Source organism: Thunnus albacares, chromosome 4 (genome assembly GCF_914725855.1).
Source record: "Thunnus albacares chromosome 4, fThuAlb1.1, whole genome shotgun sequence".
In the NCBI taxonomy this organism is placed as follows: Eukaryota; Metazoa; Chordata; class Actinopteri; order Scombriformes; family Scombridae; genus Thunnus; species Thunnus albacares.
The window spans coordinates 10827212-10846363 of record NC_058109.1 but is presented as its reverse complement, the minus strand read 5'-3'; the positions used below and the strand labels follow the sequence as shown (position 1 = coordinate 10846363).

Below are 19152 nucleotides of genomic sequence, written 5' to 3'. Positions count from 1 at the left end.
TATTTGACAGTGACTAGTGAAGAAACAGGAAAAGGCAGTCAACAAGGTCAGAGAGATGTGTATGACATGGAGCGAAGGTCCATGGCTGGAATCAAACCAGGGATGTTGCAGTTATGTGGCATGCGCAGCAACCATTTGGCTACAGGGGCGCTCCCAAAACATGTTTGTTTATATTCAACACAACCGCTTTATGTGCACTATGTTCAAAATTGGCCTTTGCTTTTCAGTGAAAATGAGCATGATATTCAACCACGAGCCAGCGGATAATTACACTAAGTAATTATCCTAACAATGTGAGGAGCACTGCTTTTGTGTGCTGCACAATGTTTTTATGTGTGATTCACAACAACAAATTGTAGAAAAACAAGCCCAATGAAAAAATGGTAATTATAAAAGAATATTGTAACCATTTTAGAAGTCAAGATAAAGTATGTGTACCATTGGTTTATATAGACCAAGCTACAGCACTTTGTTAAATCTTTTCACAACACAATTGTAAAACCAGTATTGGAAAAAAAAATGTGTGTAGTCTACTGTATGTCTTTAATATAAATTCAGTAAAATCAAAAGACAACCGCTATGAGGAAGTTGTTTTGTGTCTTACTGTTTTAAACACACTTAACATTTTTTTTTTTTTCATTCACACAGACACAGACCTACGAGATCATCCTGACACTGGGACAGGCGTTTGAGGTGGCTTATCAGATGGCGATCCAGACTAGGGCGAGACACTATGTCCCACCTTCATCTCTGGGTTCAGAGGTCATAGAGACCAAAACCAGCCGTCCTGTATCTCAGTCATGGAGCAGCATGCGGAGATCAGCAGTGAGTACCACCCTACAAACCCTAAATCAGATGTGAATTTTTGTGTGAATGTGAGCGTGTCCATGAGCATTAAATTTGCTCTACTTGTTAAATGGAAAGAGAGCAGAAACACATCATTGTGCAATCATAATTCAGAAAAGGTACACAGACCTCATGACCGACTTTTTCCCTGCGACTGAATCCCCCATTGGGCCACCTACAAAGGAAGATTTGCTGTCTGTGTGGTAGAAAGTGATGAGTCATTACTTTGCTACCAATTTCATCACGCCCACCCCCCCCCCCCACCCCCCAACGCTGTGAGTCACTCAGATCAGCAAAGATTTTCTTTTTGTGCATATGTGAAACATGATGAATGAAGAGTTTTATTTGTTGCTTACAGGCGAACATATAATTTCCTCTGGGACTTTTCTGGGGGCTCATTTCCCCTCTGGTTGGACCCATCCACCTCTTCCTCGCTACTGATTTAGTGTGTTGCGTAAATGTTTGCGTATACGTTGAGCTACGCTTTGATGCATTGACCTCTCAGGCTGCATTGAGCACTCAGTGATCACTGTCACCTGAGAGAGCTGCACAGCTGAGAGCACGCACACTACTGGACCACATGCTTATGCAGAGACACAAATCACTTTGTTTTACTACCTGCCTGTAAAGATAATATATGGAGTAATCACAGAGCTGCATAATGAGCCTGGCTGGTTGTTTAAGTTTGAGATGAGAAGGCGGGAGACTCCTATCTGCTGCAATTTGCTTTGATGCTTTTTATTGCGATGTGAATGCAACCAAATTTAGTTGGTTTAAACAAGAACTGTGACACTTTTTGTAAGTTTTCTCCAACAAAAAATTGACTGTTTGCTAAGCCCTGTCCCCTTTAGTTACCTTTGCCTATCAAGCTTTCCATTAAAATAATAACGTTCGTAGATTAACCACTCAAAATTATTTGTAATTTCTGAAACAACAGGTCCTTGATTTCAGACAGAGGAAGACGAAAGCAGCCTCCCATTTCTAGCATGCGTTTTTTTTCCTATTCTATCAGTGACAGATTTTATCAGTGGTAGCTAGCTAGCTAATTAACGTTAGCTCCTTGAGTTGGTTGAAAACTCTGTTTACAGCCAATGTTTAAAGCTGACTCATTTTAAAATAAATACCCTGTAAAAGGGGTCTTAAATATACACTTGATGGCTGCATACATGATATTGTGCTAAAAGTCTGAGGATAAAGCTACATGTCCCAGTTAGCACCGTCACCAGCTAATGATCCATGTTAATAAAGAAACTGCATATTTCTTGTTTGGCAGTGAGGAGCTAGTTAGTCCTCTTATTATAAGTATGACATAAGACGTAGAACTGTTACCTAACATAACCCTGTTATTTACATGTTCACATTTTCACTTGTAGCATGATGAGAGAAAAGGTTGTTATAATGAGGAGTAACCAATGTGTCTGGCTGTCTCGGGTAAAGTTGGCTGGTGTTTGCTGCAGTGTAAACTTCCCCAACTCCAATACAGAGCAGGATAGAGCTGCTGACTTTAGCCTAAATTCTGATATCCGTCTATGACCGGCTCCCACACAGTGTGGAGATACTTCACATCGGATGTACTATTGTGCACAGGCTTTTAAAAAAGTAATCTGTAACCCCACAAAACTTTATTAGCTAATTAGCTTTGGTTACTACTGTAGGTAACAAGCCAGTTAGCTGGGCATGCCAACATTTGCAGCTAATGTTAGAGCAATTAAAGACACTATTTAATCAGTTTTGCTCTCGTATTCTGGATTTTTGAAAGACTAAAGCATACCATCCTCCAAATCCCCATCATTTCTTACTACATCCCTGTGCACACTGCTTCACCATGTGAAGAAATGCAAAGCTTGACAGGCCTGCTGTGCTTAATTTCAGTTGCTAAGCTATGACTGGACAATTGCTGTATGTGGGAGTGGTTTAGCCAATGGTCAATTACAAGAACACGAGAAGTGGAAGAAATTTTGTTAATAATTTGCCTTCTTCAACTCTAAACAGGTGATAAACTGCTGCTACTGGATTTCTTCATTGTCCACTCGGTGCATTTAAATGCTCTGTCCCTCTTTTCTGTCCTTTTTTTAACATGTCTTTGTTCTTGTCTTCTTGGTCCTCCTGCCTCCCAGGGTGCCCCTCTGCTCGAATGCCGCTGCTGTCACTGTCACACGTGTACTACCCACCGTCCTTCCTTCCTCCCGTTGCACTCTGTTAGCCCTGGAGTCCAGGTCCTTCTCTTTCCTTTCCTCTATTTAACCCTTAATCATCACACATCTGCTTACACACCACACCACACCCCTCCCCTCTTACCTTTTCTTGTTGTTGGGGTGCCACAGTGCACTTTTTCTCTTTGTTTCGTGCTCCTAATATTTCAACCATAAACGTTCTCCTCATCCCTTTACTTTCCCATCTCTCATCTTCATCTTACATTTTAGGATCTAAGATGCAATTAGTTCAAGTTCTGTTGTTAAACACATTCAGGGAAGAGAGAGTTTCTTGATGTGATTTAGCTTCTCTATATGAGGACTGTTGGCTTAATTGTGCCAGTAAGGGTTTATTCTATAGCGCTCATAAACAAGATGGTTGGAGTGGTCTCTGTTGGATGGTTTTAACCTTTCTTAATTGTTTATATCTATCTTTTTAAGACAAGTTGAACTGAAGATGTCATCCATAAGCAGGGAATTTAAATTGTTTCTAATGCCTACCTCCATTTCAAATTGTAGCTTTAAGTAAATTAATCAGCAACTGTATGTCTTGACTGCTTATGTTATGACAAAAGCCACTGGTGTAGAGCAACATGTTGCTTTTTTGAACTACTAATCAGTATATTTTTTTAACTCCCAGAGGGTTGTAGCTTTGGTTTATTGCTGCGGCTTACAGAGCGTCAGGCTGAGTGTATTTTCTGTCAGACATCATCCATGTTGTGGATTGAGCCCTGAGTGTCTGTGATTATAACATGATCACTGGACTGTACCTCTAATCCACATGCACATGTGTGAGCTGAGGACTTGTCAGTGTGGCGCAGTGGCCTTCACTGCCACCCGTCTCACGTCCTCCTCTCGTCCCTCCTCCCTCCCTCCCCCCGGCAGATCGACCCCCTGGAGATGGACGCAGACATGCAGTCCCTGGGCAGCACCACCTGGCTCTTGGATCAGCGGGACTCCAACAGGCGCCCCGTCAGCACCAAGTACGAGACCACCATATTCTGAGGCCGGATCCCCACAGCTGCCCCTCTGCACCCCCTCGTACTTCCCTCTCCCCATTGCATCCGGTTCTCCATTCTCTCTCTCACACACACACACACACACACACATATATAAACATGCGAGCCCCGTGCCTTCTCACTGTGATGGTATAGCATCCCTCAGGGCTGCCTACTTCCTGCACCCCTCCTTTGCCCTGCCCAGTGACCCACACCAACCTCCCACCCGCCATGACAAACACTCCTGCGGCTCTCCCGTGCCTCCCCAACAACCCCTGGCAGCCTCCCTCGCCTGTTGCTGCTGCAGCCAATGACGGAGCCCTGGAACGGATGATCCTGGACACACATTTTACAGTGGCCCTGCTCTCTCAACCAAACTGCCTCTTCCTCCTCATCCTCCTCTTCCTGACAACTTGCATCTGCCTCCAACCCCCTGATAACTCCCAGAGGTTGCATCTTTATTATTCTTCCTCTTTCAGGCCATTTTAAAAAAAAAAAAAAGAAATTGATTCTTCACAGGCAAAACAAGCATGTTCAGTTTTCATTTTGTTCTGTTTCAAGACATCCAAGTTTAAAGTTGATACTGAATTACGGGGGCCAGTGTTTTACACTGTCAACAAGCCCTTTTGATATAAAACAGATTCTAAATCTGTTAAATGAAAGTATATTTAGCATTTAAGTTTTTTTTTGTTTTACCATGATTTAAAACATTTTTATTTTACTGAATGATTTGATTGTTTGGTTGTTTTGCCTCAAGACAGTTATTATTTTTTTTCTTTCTCCATCTGTAGCCTGTCCTGTCTTACCAGGCATCTTCCACTGTGAGGCACTATGAGGAGGCTGCTTTTGCTAGCATGGGATGCAAGACGGACAATTAATCAATGAAAGACAAAACAGCAACATGCAGCAAACAATCTTTTTTTCTACGCATTTGTACAATACTCATATCCATCCAACACCACGATGGATTGGTCATGAATCTGTCGCTGATGTCTGAACTCAAACGGACCAAGAACTGAAACCCTCGTCCCCCCCCCCGTCCCCCCCCGGATACACACAGACAAACACATGCACACACACACACACACACACACACGCACACACAGGGGGACACAACTTTTCCTACACTTTACCGAGGACAACAGCCTTACTCCATTTCGGTTATCTATAATCAACGAAGCCCCTTACACCTCCCCCCCTCCCGCCCCGACCTCCCTGAACACCACCCGACAACTGCACGCCCCCCCCCCCCCCCCCCCTTTTGCTTCTAAAAAGACCAAAAGACAACACTTCTGATTTCCTGGTGTATTGAATTGAGACTGAGAAACGTAGGCTGGGATGACGTGTTCTTATGATGGTACAGTTTTGTCCAGATGAGAGTCTTTGCTCTGGCCTTGTACTGCCCTGTGCCTCTCAGCATTCATGGTAGCACCGAGAGACTGCAAATCACAGCATCTTCTTCTTGTCAATTAAAAAAAACAAAAAAAACAAACACTGTGTTTAAAAGATGGCACTATCCCTTTGAATACCTTTTTCTTTTTCTTACGGTGCAAAATAGGACATTTGTGATACTTTTTGATAGACTGGGGCTGACTGAAATATTTTGGGACAAAATGATTAAGATGGGATCATGAAGGATCTCGACATTGATACAACCAGAAGCAAAAAAAAAAGGAAAAAAAACAAAAAAAAAAGAGAGAATGCCACTAAATCGAGTGTACTGACATTGGTTCCACATTTCACAATTTTTGGTAATCTAAACAAAACATCCTCAACACGATTTCATTCGACTCTAGTATATTAATGAGCCCCTAAGCACAATTTGGCGCACATTTCCCAACATAGCATCCTATTATCATGATTACATGGGTTGGTATCCGTGCTGTTTCACACCAATTTAGAATTAGGTGCAGTACACGCAAAGTATGTCACTAGAGAAGAAATGGCAGCGGGAAGATTTAATTCCACCACATTAAAAGAGCCAAATCTAAATGTTGTTCTGGTGTCGTGTTGATGCTAATGGATTTGCTATGCTGAGAACGTGACACCATTTTTTTTTTTTTTTTTTAAATTTATTTATTTTTAAAGAATTTTTCTTCCTGCACTGTGACTCAAAAATTGCTCGTTGTGGAGTCGACACATATCTGTGGGTTCTCCCCTGTGTGCACTACCTGCTGTGCGTGCTGTATGCCTTGTTTCTCTCTGTCTGTCCTCATGGGAGTTTGGACTGTTACATCACTGGCCACTGTCCTTGTTTCTGTGTGCTGCAGGAGAAGTGAGGTATTGAGCTCCTCTCCAGAAAAGACGGTTTGTCTGGAGACTGTCTGTTAAGATGTAACCGGTCTGTGTGCGGTACCGTGGCTGTGTCATTGCCACTCTGTTCTGACTGTTAACTGTTAGCTTCCACTGACTGATGCATGTTGGCAGTGTTTTTGTGTTTTGTACCCTTTGATGCACTTGGCCTGAGCAGTCTTTGTATGTACTGTAGCAGTGTCTCGTCTCTTCTCACTCATCTGCCATTTGCTTTTTATGTTCCCTCTCTTTGTTACACCACCAATACAGCGATTCATCTTCATCCCTCCACGTTTCCATTGTCGTCATTCCTCCCAACATTTTGTCACGTATGTATCTTCCATTTTGTGTGTCACCAAGACAACCTGCTCTAGTATGGATGCATAATATAAAAGCATTACATTTTAATGAGCAGCAGCTATTTAAAGCAAGTTTTGGTGGCATGATATGGCTGTGCATGTACCGGTCTTTTAACATTGGTGTTTTCCTTGTGTAGCTCACCCCAGCGTTCAAGTTTCCGGATACCAAGCTGTGAGTTGAAGGGGAGCAGCCGATGTGAGCGTGTGTGCGTGTGTTGAGTTAGTGGGCAGATCAGTGGAAAAGAGATAGAGAGAGAAAATGAGAGGTAAGCCTTTTCGCAAACGTGCAGGGCCAACCAGCGCTGACATTTAGATCTCACTCTGTATATCCCCTGCTCCTCCACTGCCCCTGATATGAATCCCAACACACGGACGAAAGGTAACCTGTTGTCCCATATCACTGGCTAAACAGGACCTGTTTATCACTCCTGTCTTGAGAAAGGTCAGTCAGAAAGGTCAAGTCTATTTCCTGGCCTCCATGTGACTTTCTGATCTTGTCATGTAGGTACTGTAATGTTTAGAGCACTGTAGACCATTAATGATATAGACCATTAATGAGCATTTCTATTGATTCAGGTCTATTGGAGATAGTAACTGTGGGAGTTATTAAGGGTAAACAGAAATGTAACAAAATGTAGAGAAAAAAAAAAAAAAAAAACTGTACCAGCATACAATGCTTTGCCCATGTTTGTGGACAGAGTATGGTTTGTCAATGAAAATGTGATACTGTTTCAAATTTCAAAGCAATATTATATTAATGAAATTAAATAATACAATGACAAAAGAATCCCTCTCAAGTCTGTTGTCAGTATTGATTTTTTTTATGGTTGAGTAATAAAAGACAAAAAGAAACATTAAATCAACTGTTTAAAAATTTAAAGTGACAATTATAACAACATGGTAATTACTGTACAATTATACTATCAGTGTTTCCCCTGCGGTAGACTAGTGGGCGTCGAATCTACTGATCTCATCCAAACGACTAAAACCAGTTTGTGCCTCTGATGTTATAATTACATTCAAGTCACACAGCTAAACATCTGGTTGTTTTTTTTTTTAAAGGTTAATACCTCACAATCTTTCATAAAACCAAGAAGGTCATTTAACAATAGCTGAAGGTATTTTCAGCATATTTCCATCTCGATAAAAACATCTTAGTTTGTTACTTGATTTTTTAAAAAAAAAGGATTTCCAACCTGTTTCCCAAGTTGCAACTACATTTCCTTGATTTGTATGACTTGAACCAAATTCTTGTTATTAGTTATATTTGTTAATATTAGTGTAAATATATATTTTATTATATTTTCATACACAATAACACATTTGTATTTTTCTTGTGCCCATACCAAACAAGTAAAGAGATATGGAATTTCTGGCTATCTCTGATCAGGACATAGAGTTGCAACTTAGTAAACCGGTAAAAGAAAATCTTTTTTTTTATTTTTTATGATGCATATTTGGTAAGTTTTATCAAAAAAAACCTTCTGGGTTTTTCAAAGGTTGACAGACATTTATCTTTCAGATGAAGTTCAGCTGTGTCGCTCTAATGTCATGATATGGAAGGCATAAATGACATGAAAGGCAAAACCTGGAACCATTAAATGACCACTAATTTCTGCAAGAGTTGTATCAAAATTAGTTGAAGTTAAAGGACGTAATCATTTATATTTCTAATCACCGCTCACCATTCTGCAAATCTTTTGAAAGTTTTATGTATTTTAACATTTATCAAAATTTCAGGTATCCATTGGTGTGTATTTATTTGTGCACAATATGAAAATATGTTAGCTGACTCTCTGAACTTTCTCGAGTTGTGTAATCCATCACAGCAAAAGTCGAGTCTGCATTATTTTTTTGTCAAAGTTACATTATTTTTGTGAAGTGATGCAGTGCAGACTGTTCCAAAAATTGATAAAAAAAGGTGTTAAACTGCGTTACCCCACAATGATAATGTAACACTTACAAAAATGTATATAAAGTCGTATAGACTTGACACTGTAATGGATTACACAATATAAATAAATGACATAAATAAGAGAGTCTGATAAATAATTTCCATAGTGTACAGAAAAAGAAAGGAAACTGTAGGAAAAATGCATATAATCATCAGAAATCTTCTGCTGTGCTCGCATCACAGGCTCCATTAACAGTTGTTTGCCGTTGGCTACGGCGCTTGAATCGCAGCTGTGTAGTAATTTTTCATACACTGGAAACTGTTTCTGGATTCAAGATTCTCTTTAAGTTTCAATAATATAGCTTGTAATGCAAAACAAATGAGTTATCTGAACCATTACTCCTTGTAAAAAAAAAAAAAAAAAAAAATACAGTTTTTTAAAGAGTAATCTGAAGCTTTTAGTTTGACCTTGAAACTTGCTTTTGTGTTTAGCTTAGTTATAAATCTATTCAGTAAAGATTTTCACCGAATGCTGCTTTAAATTCAACAAGGTGAACAACGATTTGTTACAGAAATTCTGTATTTTCATTTGTTTTGTTTGAATGCCCATTTTTAATTAATCAATTGGGTATGTATCTTATTTACAAAATAAGCCCCGCAACCACTAAAACCACTACAACTGCTGTAGGGGAAACACTGAGTATAATTTTGGTTTGTGATTAAAGGTGCAAGGAAAAAATAATATTTTTTAAAAGTTTAAAAAAAGTGCACACTATCTTTGGTAAATTATACATAATCTTTGAAAGAGTTTCATATACACATCTATCAACATAAACATAAACCAGCCACATATTAAAACTTCAGTGTTATTTACAGACTGTTAGCATATTTTCTTTGGTACTTTGTGTTTTTCCTGAGGGTGTTTTGTCTTGAGAGTGAAAACCAACTGAGGCTTTTTTCCAAGCATCTGATAATTTCACAAACATTTCTGAGTCACAATCAGTCTCTTGCAATGACTAAAATATGACTCATACAGAATTTCCTCATCAACACGCTACACAAACTATTAGTTACTCTTATCAAGGTGAAAGCTATTACTCATTTCTGTCACACAATCCATCAGGTTTTCTTAATGTTTTCTGCACTCAAATGTGTGGTTAAGAATAATAATTCTGTTCCTGCCTCATGCTTTGATTCAGACTTTTCTTTTTAAACATCTAACAAAATATAATCATAGAAAACAAAATTCCTTTTTTCCAGAGAATATAAATGTCTCTTCAAAAAAACAACAGGACCAACAGAAAGATGCTCTTACGTCAGTCCCTAATTTAGCTTCCTTTTTTAAGGCAAATAGTTTTATATTTTGGGTCTGACATCTCACTACCGAGCTCTCCTTGAACATTCTCACTCACTGTATTTACACTCTAAAACTATATATCTACAATGCGAGACGGCGGCTCATATTAAGGTCATTAATGGTCGTATGGGTCGCCCTCAGCTTAGCGCGAGTCCTCCCCGGTCTCGGCCTCTCCTGGTGAGAAGAGCAGTTTCCTGAGGATGGGTGCGTAGAAGGGGCCAAAGACCGTTCGATTGAAGTGGGCGATTCGCCCAAAGGCCGTCCCCAGCTCAGCTAGCTCAGCACTCACTAGCCTGAGGGCAGCGGGCAGCTCTGGACTCCTTTTAGCGGGGCCGCCCTCCAGCGTGGCCTGGAGGAAGCCCTGTACCCTTTCTCCTATGTTTGATCGAGTGAGGGGGTGGAGGAAGACAGAGAGAGAGAGCAGTCAGCTTTGCAGCAGGACACATTCAAGTTTAAAAACATCCATGTGGACAAAAATAACCTGAACTAAATGACATTAAAAGGAATGTTCCTCCTGTTGAGTAAAAAAATGTTTCATCTCCAAACTGTCAACTAAAAATACAATCCTGTTTTAATCAAAATGTATTTCTAATAAGACTTGAAAGGTTTGTTTTATCAGCCTGAAAGGTCAGAATTGTCTAAACCAATCCTTAAATGAAGTGAAAACTGTTACCATAACAACAGTTTCCGACAATAAATACATGGAAACTTAAATCTCATATGTAGTACTTCCCCTGCCGGTGCTGGAGCTAAAACAATTGGTCGTTAAGATGATTTATCTGCAACCGTTTGGAGAATAATTTAATCATTTGATTCACTTTCACTTCTCAGATGTGCAGCTTTTCTCTCTGATATGATAGTAAACCGAATAAGACACCGCCTCGGGCTCTAGGAAACTGTAATAGGTATTTTTCAGTCATTTCTGACATTTTATAAACAAATGATTCATTGGTTAATCAAGGAAATAATCAGTGGAAGAATCTATAATGAAAAGGATTAGTTGCAGCTCTATTATATGTTTTTTTTTCCTGTGGAGTGAAAATGGTACTAAAATATACAACTCTGTCTTAAACTAATATTTTCAATAAGCTTTGAACAGATTTATCAGCCTTAAAATGTCAGAATTTTCTAAACCACACCTTAAATGAAGTGAAAACATGACAACCAACAACATGACGTTATTGGAATTATTCAGTTTCCAGGAAATTAATCTGCAACTATTTTGATAATCGACTAATCATTTTAGTAATTTCTCAAGCAAAAAATATCAAACATTCTCTGCTTCCAGCTTCTAAAATGTCAAGATGTCTTGTATGACAGCAAACTAAAGATTTTGAGGTTAATATAGTCTCTGGGGGAACTGTGGTGGGCATTTCTAATTATTTTCAGGCATTCTACAAAAAAAACAATGAATCAATTAATCAAAAAAATATTGAATTGACAATTAAAATAATTGTAAATTGCAGCCCCGTCGTGCTTCAGTTAATTCATGGCTGACCTATGAGTGTGCGAACAGGGTTGTTGTGCTTCCACAGGTCAGATATTTGTCCTCTCAGCAGATCTTGGCTCTCCTGAGGCATCGCTGCTCCTCCCTGGTCGTTCACAGCTTCGGTCACTTGCTGCAGTACTGTCTCCCCGAGACCCAGCAGCGCCCCCTTCAGGTCGGCTTCCCTGTAGCACCAGACAGCAGCATGAGGCAAATTACCTGCAGGCTTCATTAGATGTGTAATAGGTCACAGGCTTATGAATCTGTCCATTTATAAGGAGCAAAGGGTCTTGGGACTCCCCGGTAAATAGGGGTCTTTAATAACATCTAGTTCTTTCAAAAGGCGTTTAGATTAAATAAAATTACGTTTTAATAAAGTGATTAAGAGAGAAACAGCCTGTGCCGCATTTTATTGCAGCTCGGACCACAGTGTGAACAGGCTGTGAACATCACAAGCTGCTGTTTCACATTTATCCTCTAATCATGACGATGCTTCTCTTGAACAGAAAGAATGAGGTTAGCTGGATCCGTTCTGACAAGCTAGTTGCTGCCTGTCACCCCCATTGGTTTCCTCCTTATACAATACCTGTTCCCCATGACAGCCAGTACATGCATCACCACATCCTCCTCTTACCTGGTGTGACTGCCCTCCAGCAGGGCAGTGACGGACTGCCTGAGTTTACCTACAAACCCCTGCAGGGAGAAAACGGCGCCCCCACACTGAGCTTTGGTCAGGAGCAGCACCGACGCCTCCAGGACCAACATCTCGAGCCGCCGACCCAGAGCGTCCAGGCGGGTGCGGTCCATTAGCACGGTCTGTATGCGGAGGTCAGGTCAGGGTCACATGTCATATGGTTACCCACATCTTTTTTAAAATATCTAAATAAAATCAATATGTAGATTACAACGTTCTGGTTGTGGATGCAAACCGCTGCGGTGGATGTTCTGTAACGCTACATGAGCTCTAACGTGTTGTCACACGCTTTAACAGGCAGCAGTGTGAGGAGGAGTGTGTAGGGAGACTGAATATTCCCTCATAATCAATAAAATATGGCTCAAATGAAAGGCATAGTGTGATGTAATTTTGCAGGCTGCAGCTGACCTCGGGATATTTCTGGTCTTGCGGGTCCCAGTGTAGCAGACGCATGTAGGCCCGGTTGAGGACGGCGGTGGCACTGACAGGACCTCTGCTGTCAGGACCGAGAGACTCAGAGCGAGCGCTGATGGCCGACGCCTCCTCTGACTCTGCCGCCTGGAGCCAAGCTGTGGTGTTGTCCAGAGAGGCTGAAGAAAAAGAGCCAATAACATAATGAGAAAGTCGTGTACATTAAAAAACCACGATCAACAAGATTAAGATAAACTGCAATATAACTGAATTATGAGAGAGTTCAAAAGATATTTTGATAAAAAAATAAAGAGATAGATACTGAATATACATGTTATCTTTTGAAAAAACTTCTGACATTGCTATCAAACTTAAATACTGCTGGTATTATGGGAAAATATAGAATACTGTTCTACTTAGAGCTGAAACAATCAGTCAATTAAGCGATTAGTTGATTGACAGAAAAGTAATTGGACAGCTATTTTGATAACTGATTAATAATTAAGTCATTTTTAAACATAAATGCCTAAAAGTATTTGGTTTAAGCTTCTAAAATGTGAATATTGGCTGTTTTTTATAGTCTTTATAGTCTTTTTTTTTTTTTTTTTTAATTTGAAGATTTCACTTCAGGCTCTAGAAACTTGAGACGGACATTTTTTTACTTTTTTCTGACATTTTACAGACCAAAAGATTAATGCATTAAACTTAATTAAGTCATTAATAAAATATATATTTTGAGGACAGAATCGTTATTTTGTAAAATATGACTAAAGGATAATTAGTACCCCAGCTAACATGACTATCTCAACAGGAAGGGCTCTATCACTTTGCCAGTGACTCTGATTAGCCAGATGTGTTTAGATGGAATATCTGAGCCGAACAGCCAGAGTTCACTGATTGGCCATCCAGCTCCTCAACCAATCAGATTCAAAAAATGACAGCTTTAGGAAGAGGAGGGTCAAAATTTGTTTAATTGAAAGACTGAAATATCCAATGACCATAAATCCTACAAGTCACAAAGTCACCTTTATCATTCATCTCTCCTGCTGTAACAGTCGAGTTACGTATTGAAATCCTTCCTCACCTGGCTGCTTGTCCAGAATCTGCTGGAATTTGGCCCTTTCATACTGCACAGCCTGCTGCAAGAGGTGAGGCCTCAAACTCTGGATGGTGAAGTTGACCATGTCGGTCTTCATGAGCCCCAAGACGCGAAAGATCTCCCTGAGAAAAGAGCAAGGAGTGGATTACTTTTGGGTTAGAGAGCTTTTGGAATGCTTTAGCAAAAAAATACTACTATTGCAAGCAAACTTTATTTATATAGGACATTTCAGAGCACAAGAAGTGCTTGACAGGAGGAAGAAAAGGACAGAGAGAGAGGGAGGATATAAAAAAAAGTACATCAACCACAGAATAAAGTGTATCAAACAAAAAAGCCAAAAGAAAACAAATTAATTTTAAGATGCTTTTATAAGATTTGCTCTTATTTAGCTTCTCTGTGTTTTTGTGGATGTTCCAGAGTCAAGGAGCAACAATAGCAAAAGCACCTTTTGTCACCTTTAGTTTTGAATGGAAGTAACTGGAAGTATAAATGTAAAAGTGGACATATCTGAAGACAAACTGGCATACTAAATGTCAATAATGTCTTCTGCTCTTGGTACATTGACTAAAAATATATTTAACCTGTGGTAGATTTAGAAATAAATACATTAAAACTGCACAATGAAAACTGTCCTAAAAGGCACTGAGATGTGATGTGAATGAAAGTCAAAAAAGCAAATGTGTATATATATATATTAGACTTGTTATAATAGCAATGATATTATGTATGGAGATACAGTTGGATGGAGAGTCTGGACTTGTGTTAACTGCAGCAAACAGTGATGAATACATGAGTTTATTTATTCCACATCAGGCACAAGCCTCACCTCAGGAGCTCCACAGGGTCCCTGAGGTCCCTCAGAGCTCTGACCTCTGGGTCACGCACAGGTGCACATAAAGACGCCATGGTGTTGATGACGTATCCTGCCAGTCTGTGGAGGTCCAGAGCTCCGTGATTGACCTCCTGCTGGATCAGATCCATGTCCAGCACCTCGTCCAGCTGAGATCTCAGCCTGACGTGACCGGGAAGCAGCAGGGACTGAAGCATCTGATGGAAAATATCTTTATTTATTATTAAATATCTTTACACGTACATTTTGCTTCATGTAGTTTAGAGTTGGTGTCTTTTTTGATAACTACAAGGTTCCTCTACATAAGCAGATACAGAAGCTGACATGTTGTTATCAGGACCTGCACAAAAAAAGGATTTATGACATCAATGTCTTTGCAGTTTCCTCTCTATTTCTCATTTAATCACTGAATTCAAATTGTGATTAAATGAGAAGTTGGTTCATTGACTATGTGACTGACAATTTTGATAACCAGACATCTTTTTAGTCATTTAATATCAATGCTCGTTCCAGCTTCTCAAATGAGAAGATTTTCTGCTTTTTATATCATTTGTATTTTGGGATTTATTTGAAGATGTCATCTGGAATTCTTCAACTAGTTTTTACACACCAGACAATTAATCAGTTAATTAAAAATACTGTCAGTGGCAGAGCTTTACCCATTAATTCGCAAAATGATATTATCAATCAATTTTAGCTCATATCAGATATTTTGGTGTTGGTGTACATGTTGGCCAATAAGTAACAAGAAAGTTCAGAACAGTAATACCAAAGGTATGTTGGAGATAATTTAGAAATATGTTGCGATTACATACTTTGTCCACCAGGGAGCACTGACAAGGCTACCGTATTTTTGAACTGTAAAACGTCACGCGCAGTTCATATCTTGTCCACAATTCCTTAAAACTCAAATTTGAAGGAATACTTTGAAATTTCAGGAAATACTCTCATCAAAAGCACTCTGTGTGTGTGTCGGGTAATTTTGTAGCTGGAGCTAGCGGCTGGTTAGCTTAGCTTAGCATAAAGACTGACAACAGTAAAACAGCTAGCCTGGCTCTGTCCATAAGTAACGTACAAGGTATCAGTTACTGTGCCAAGAAACAGTCCAGCATGTAACCTCCTGTAAAACCACAACATGTTGTTTTTATGGTTTTTGTCAGATTCAAGGTTATTTATCATAACATCTCATTACACAAGTATAAGAGAGTAAAAATCTTAGGTTAGCTAAGCTAAGTTAACTGGCTGTTAGTTCCAGCTTAATATTAACTGTACAAACAGTAGAGTGGTATCCATCTTCTTATACAACTCCTAAGCCTCTAATATTGGCTAGTGTATATCAAATATCAGCACCGGCCACAAAAATCATTAATTAGTGATGTGAATATTCAATAGTTCTATGTATTAATATCACCAACTTAATGTTTATTTATTATTTTTCATTGCGAATAGCAGATATTTCTAATGAAGTCTGACATCACACACTTTTCCCCCTGTGTAAGGTCGGCATTGTGTTTGTGTTTATCTGACATTTGTCGACAATGTACACGCTTTGGTTTTGATGCTCAAAGCATGTGAGAATGACAGAGGTCAGAGGTCACAGTGTACCCTCTCCCTCTGCTACTACTGCCTCTGATCTACCAGACACACCAGATACCAGACACACTTACAGTCTTGACTTCCTGCAGCAGAATAACCGCATGGTTGTAGTTTGGAGGGTCGCTGTTCAGCTGCTCATGAAGACTGTCCCAAAACGCCCGGTGAACAATCTCCGTCACTCTGCCCTCCAGGCTGCAAAAGGAAAAACGGTTGAAAAAAAGGCAGCCCAATGGATAAAGAAACTCAATTAATTTAGGAAATTAGAATAATCAAGGTCACTTTAGCTGTGGTGGAGTGTTATTTATTTATTTATTTATTTCTTGCCTGTCTGTGGGAGGACTCTTGGGTTTGAAGCTGAAGTCTCCATTCACCACTATCTCATGTGCGAGGCTCAGGTTGGAAACACAGTTTTCCAGCTCCATCAGACTGGAAAGTGAGGCAGTGGGTGGGCTCCCTGACACCAAAGACAGGACACACACGCCCACTGATCATTAAAACTGCCATGCTGCTTATAATTCAATTACTTTCGGTCCCTAAACCTGCCTGAAAACAGTAACTACCACAATAAAGCTCCATACCTGTAGGGGACTCAAGTTTTTCCAGACAGGGAAGGTCAGTGGGGGAATCATCAGGGGCCTCGTCTCTTTGATTTGGCATTTCAGCAACAGCCTAGAGGTTTAAATTAATCAATAAACTCATTGGTCAGTTTGCTTGTTACAACAATGTGTCCAATAAAAATATTAAGAGCTGCAACGATCAGTTGATTAATCGATTGGCCAGTCCACAGAAAATGAATTGGCAACTAAATTTTCTTAAGCGACTAATCGTTTTAATTTTTAAAAAGCCAAACAATGGATAGTTCCAGCTTTCTAAATGTTATAGGGCTGCAACTAATGATTATTTTCATTATTGATTAATCTGTCAATCATTTTCCTGATTAATTGATTAGTTGTTTGGTCCATATAATGTCAGAAAATGGTGTAAAATGTTGATCAGTTTCCCAAAGCCCAAGGTGACGTCTTCATATGTCTTGATATTCAGTTTACTGTAATAGCGGACAGAAAATATTCACATTTAAGAAGCTGGAACAAGAGAATTTTTTACTTTTTTTCTTAAAACGATTAATTGATTATAAAAGTTGGTGATTATTTTAATAATTGGCAACTGATTGACTAATCGTTGTTTTTAAGATTTGCTTCTTTTCTTTGACAGACATTATGGTTAACAAATATTTTTGGGTTTGGGACTGTTAGTCAGATAAAACAAGTAATCTGAATAGATCTGCGTGAGCTGTGGGGAACTATAACAGCCATTTCCCCTTTTTTTATGTAGACAAAACCATTAATCGAGAATATAGCTGCAATTTAATATGTAATGCAATTAATCATTAGTTGCAGCCCCAAACATGTTACAATTATAATCTAATGTACTGTCATGACACTTAAAAGCAGCCTACAGAGGAAAAAAACCCCAAATAATCTTAAATAAAATTGGCTAAAACATTCAAAACAAAAACCCAAACGTCACCATATGTTAAAAACAAAACAGCAGGTAAGAAGAAGAATCAAATTGTCCAGTAGTATGACGCTTTTTAGACAGTCACTTACCTGGTGTTGGTGTGGAGGTGAATTTAATAACACGTAACGTCACACTCACTTCACAACAATGTATCGATTACTGTAACTGCCGTTAAAAACCACGTAAAGACACAGGAGCAGCGTTCAAGTTTAAAACCGGACCAAACCATTTTAATCGAGGTACGGGGGGGAGCTTAAAATTTTCACGCTTTAGTAATGTTGTAACTCATGATCTAAACTTGTATTTGGGACACTTTTGTGATACAACGTTTGAGTATATATGCATTAAAGCCACATTTTGATTCATTCCTGCATTAAAAACAGGAAATGACGAAGGCTTCATGTGGTTTGGTCCGTTTCTTAAATCAAAACAGTGGGCGTGCCGGTGCTGCATGTTTCTGCTTCTCTCTGCCTGCTCCAACAGCTACAAACACTGCAGCGTGTCACCGCGTTTAAAAAGACAACTCACCCTACCGGTTTCTTGTTTAGTTTATGTGCCCGCACTGTGGTTCAGTGTAAACAAAATGGAAAGCGTCCATTGTCATGAGACACAGAGCGTGTGACAATCACCTGTGAACAGCTGGAAATTTCTCACAAACCAGGAAGTTCTAATGCAAACCAGAAGAGATAGAAATACTACAACTGCAGAGGAAATACATACATTTAGTCATTTGTAGATTATCAACAATACACTTTTGTAAATACTATTTATGTACAGTGTATATAGTACCTATCTGTACTTCTGTTTTTATTTTTGGCATTTCTATTTTCACCTATTTTTGTAGCAGATGCTTCCCTTACTGTTTCACACTATAGTTCTGTCAGAAAACATTTGAAGAATCCCATCTTTTAAGAAAGTCATGAGTTTGTATTTTGTAAAGGATATTCCTCAACATTTGTAGTTTTGTTTGTACATACTTTTCCTTTCGTCACTGTCTTGTAATGTTATTACCTTTTTGTAAAGTTGTTTAATACTACTAAAAAACTGTTTTTGTCCTTCCTTTTGCTGCTGTGGCGCTTTAATTTCTTTGCATGGATTATGTAACCTTATGTAAGGCTGAAACAAACTGTTGATTGATTGTAATTTGCCAACAAAAACTTGGATGATTGTTTAATTGTTTCAGTCATTTACTGAGCAAAAGTGCCAAACAATTGCTGGATCCAGATTCTCAATAGATTTGCTGCCTTTTTTTTTTTTTTTTAAATCTCTACTATCACTGAAAACTGAATCTTTAAGTATCAGATTTTTGGTTTCCCACAAACCTCTAATGTCACTGAGAGGACATCAGTGTTATACTACAGCGGGTAAACCGGGAACACAGTAAATGTAAGAAGTGTACAATATAATACACTCCAAAGCCCTAAAATAAATATTTCCTTCAATATATCACAACAAGCATCAGCGGAGTCATAATTCAACATGAGATGCTTCATACAGCTGGTGTTTGTCGAAGGGCTGTTGTGTCCCTGCATTTGTTTTCCGACCCGACAGTTTCTTTCA

General features: G+C 39.2%; 2 protein-coding genes across 10 annotated transcripts in view; one reads left to right on the top strand and one right to left on the bottom strand.

Annotated features, from left to right (window-relative positions):
* Window positions 1-7860, top strand: part of anks1ab (ankyrin repeat and sterile alpha motif domain containing 1Ab) — a 44823-nt gene extending 36963 nt beyond the window's left edge. For 3 of the 9 annotated variants that reach the window (XM_044350009.1, XM_044350008.1, XM_044350016.1), the window contains 3 exons: window positions 649-825; window positions 2964-3062; window positions 3924-6611. In XM_044350009.1, the coding sequence (XP_044205944.1) occupies window positions 649-825; window positions 2964-3062; window positions 3924-4043 (396 nt within the window). In that variant the 3' untranslated portion in view covers window positions 4044-6611. Of the gene's footprint in view, window positions 1-648; window positions 826-2963; window positions 3063-3923; window positions 6658-6824 lie in introns of those variants that run through there. The other 6 variants (XR_006403213.1, XM_044350011.1, XM_044350010.1 and 3 more) reach the window with 6 other exon arrangements.
* LOC122981336 (T-complex protein 11-like protein 1) lies at window positions 7486-18198 on the bottom strand. The gene is made up of 10 exons (XM_044350017.1): window positions 17682-18198; window positions 16653-16743; window positions 16399-16528; window positions 16146-16266; window positions 14455-14675; window positions 13614-13750; window positions 12527-12708; window positions 12059-12240; window positions 11437-11609; window positions 7486-10313 (listed from the first exon to the last, which is right to left on the bottom strand). The coding sequence occupies exons 2-10, from the start codon at window positions 16729-16731 to the stop codon at window positions 10081-10083; spliced, it is 1458 nt and encodes a 485-aa protein (XP_044205952.1). The 5' UTR covers window positions 16732-16743; window positions 17682-18198; the 3' UTR covers window positions 7486-10080.
* Between the last annotated feature and the right edge of the window lie 954 nt (window positions 18199-19152).

What these genes read in the sequence shown, in the direction of transcription:
- LOC122981336 (XM_044350017.1), bottom strand. Translation starts at nt 16,731, where the DNA reads ATGCCAAATCAAAGAGACGAGGCCCCTGATGATTCCCCCACTGACCTT. An exon ending in AAGAGTCCTCCCACAGACAG is followed by an intron (nt 16,267 to 16,398) that starts GCAAGAAATAAA and finishes TTCCTTTTGCAG; the next exon opens with CCTGGAGGGCAGAGTGACGG. An exon ending in AAGACCAGAAATATCCCGAG is followed by an intron (nt 12,241 to 12,526) that starts GTCAGCTGCAGC and finishes CTCCGCATACAG; the next exon opens with ACCGTGCTAATGGACCGCAC.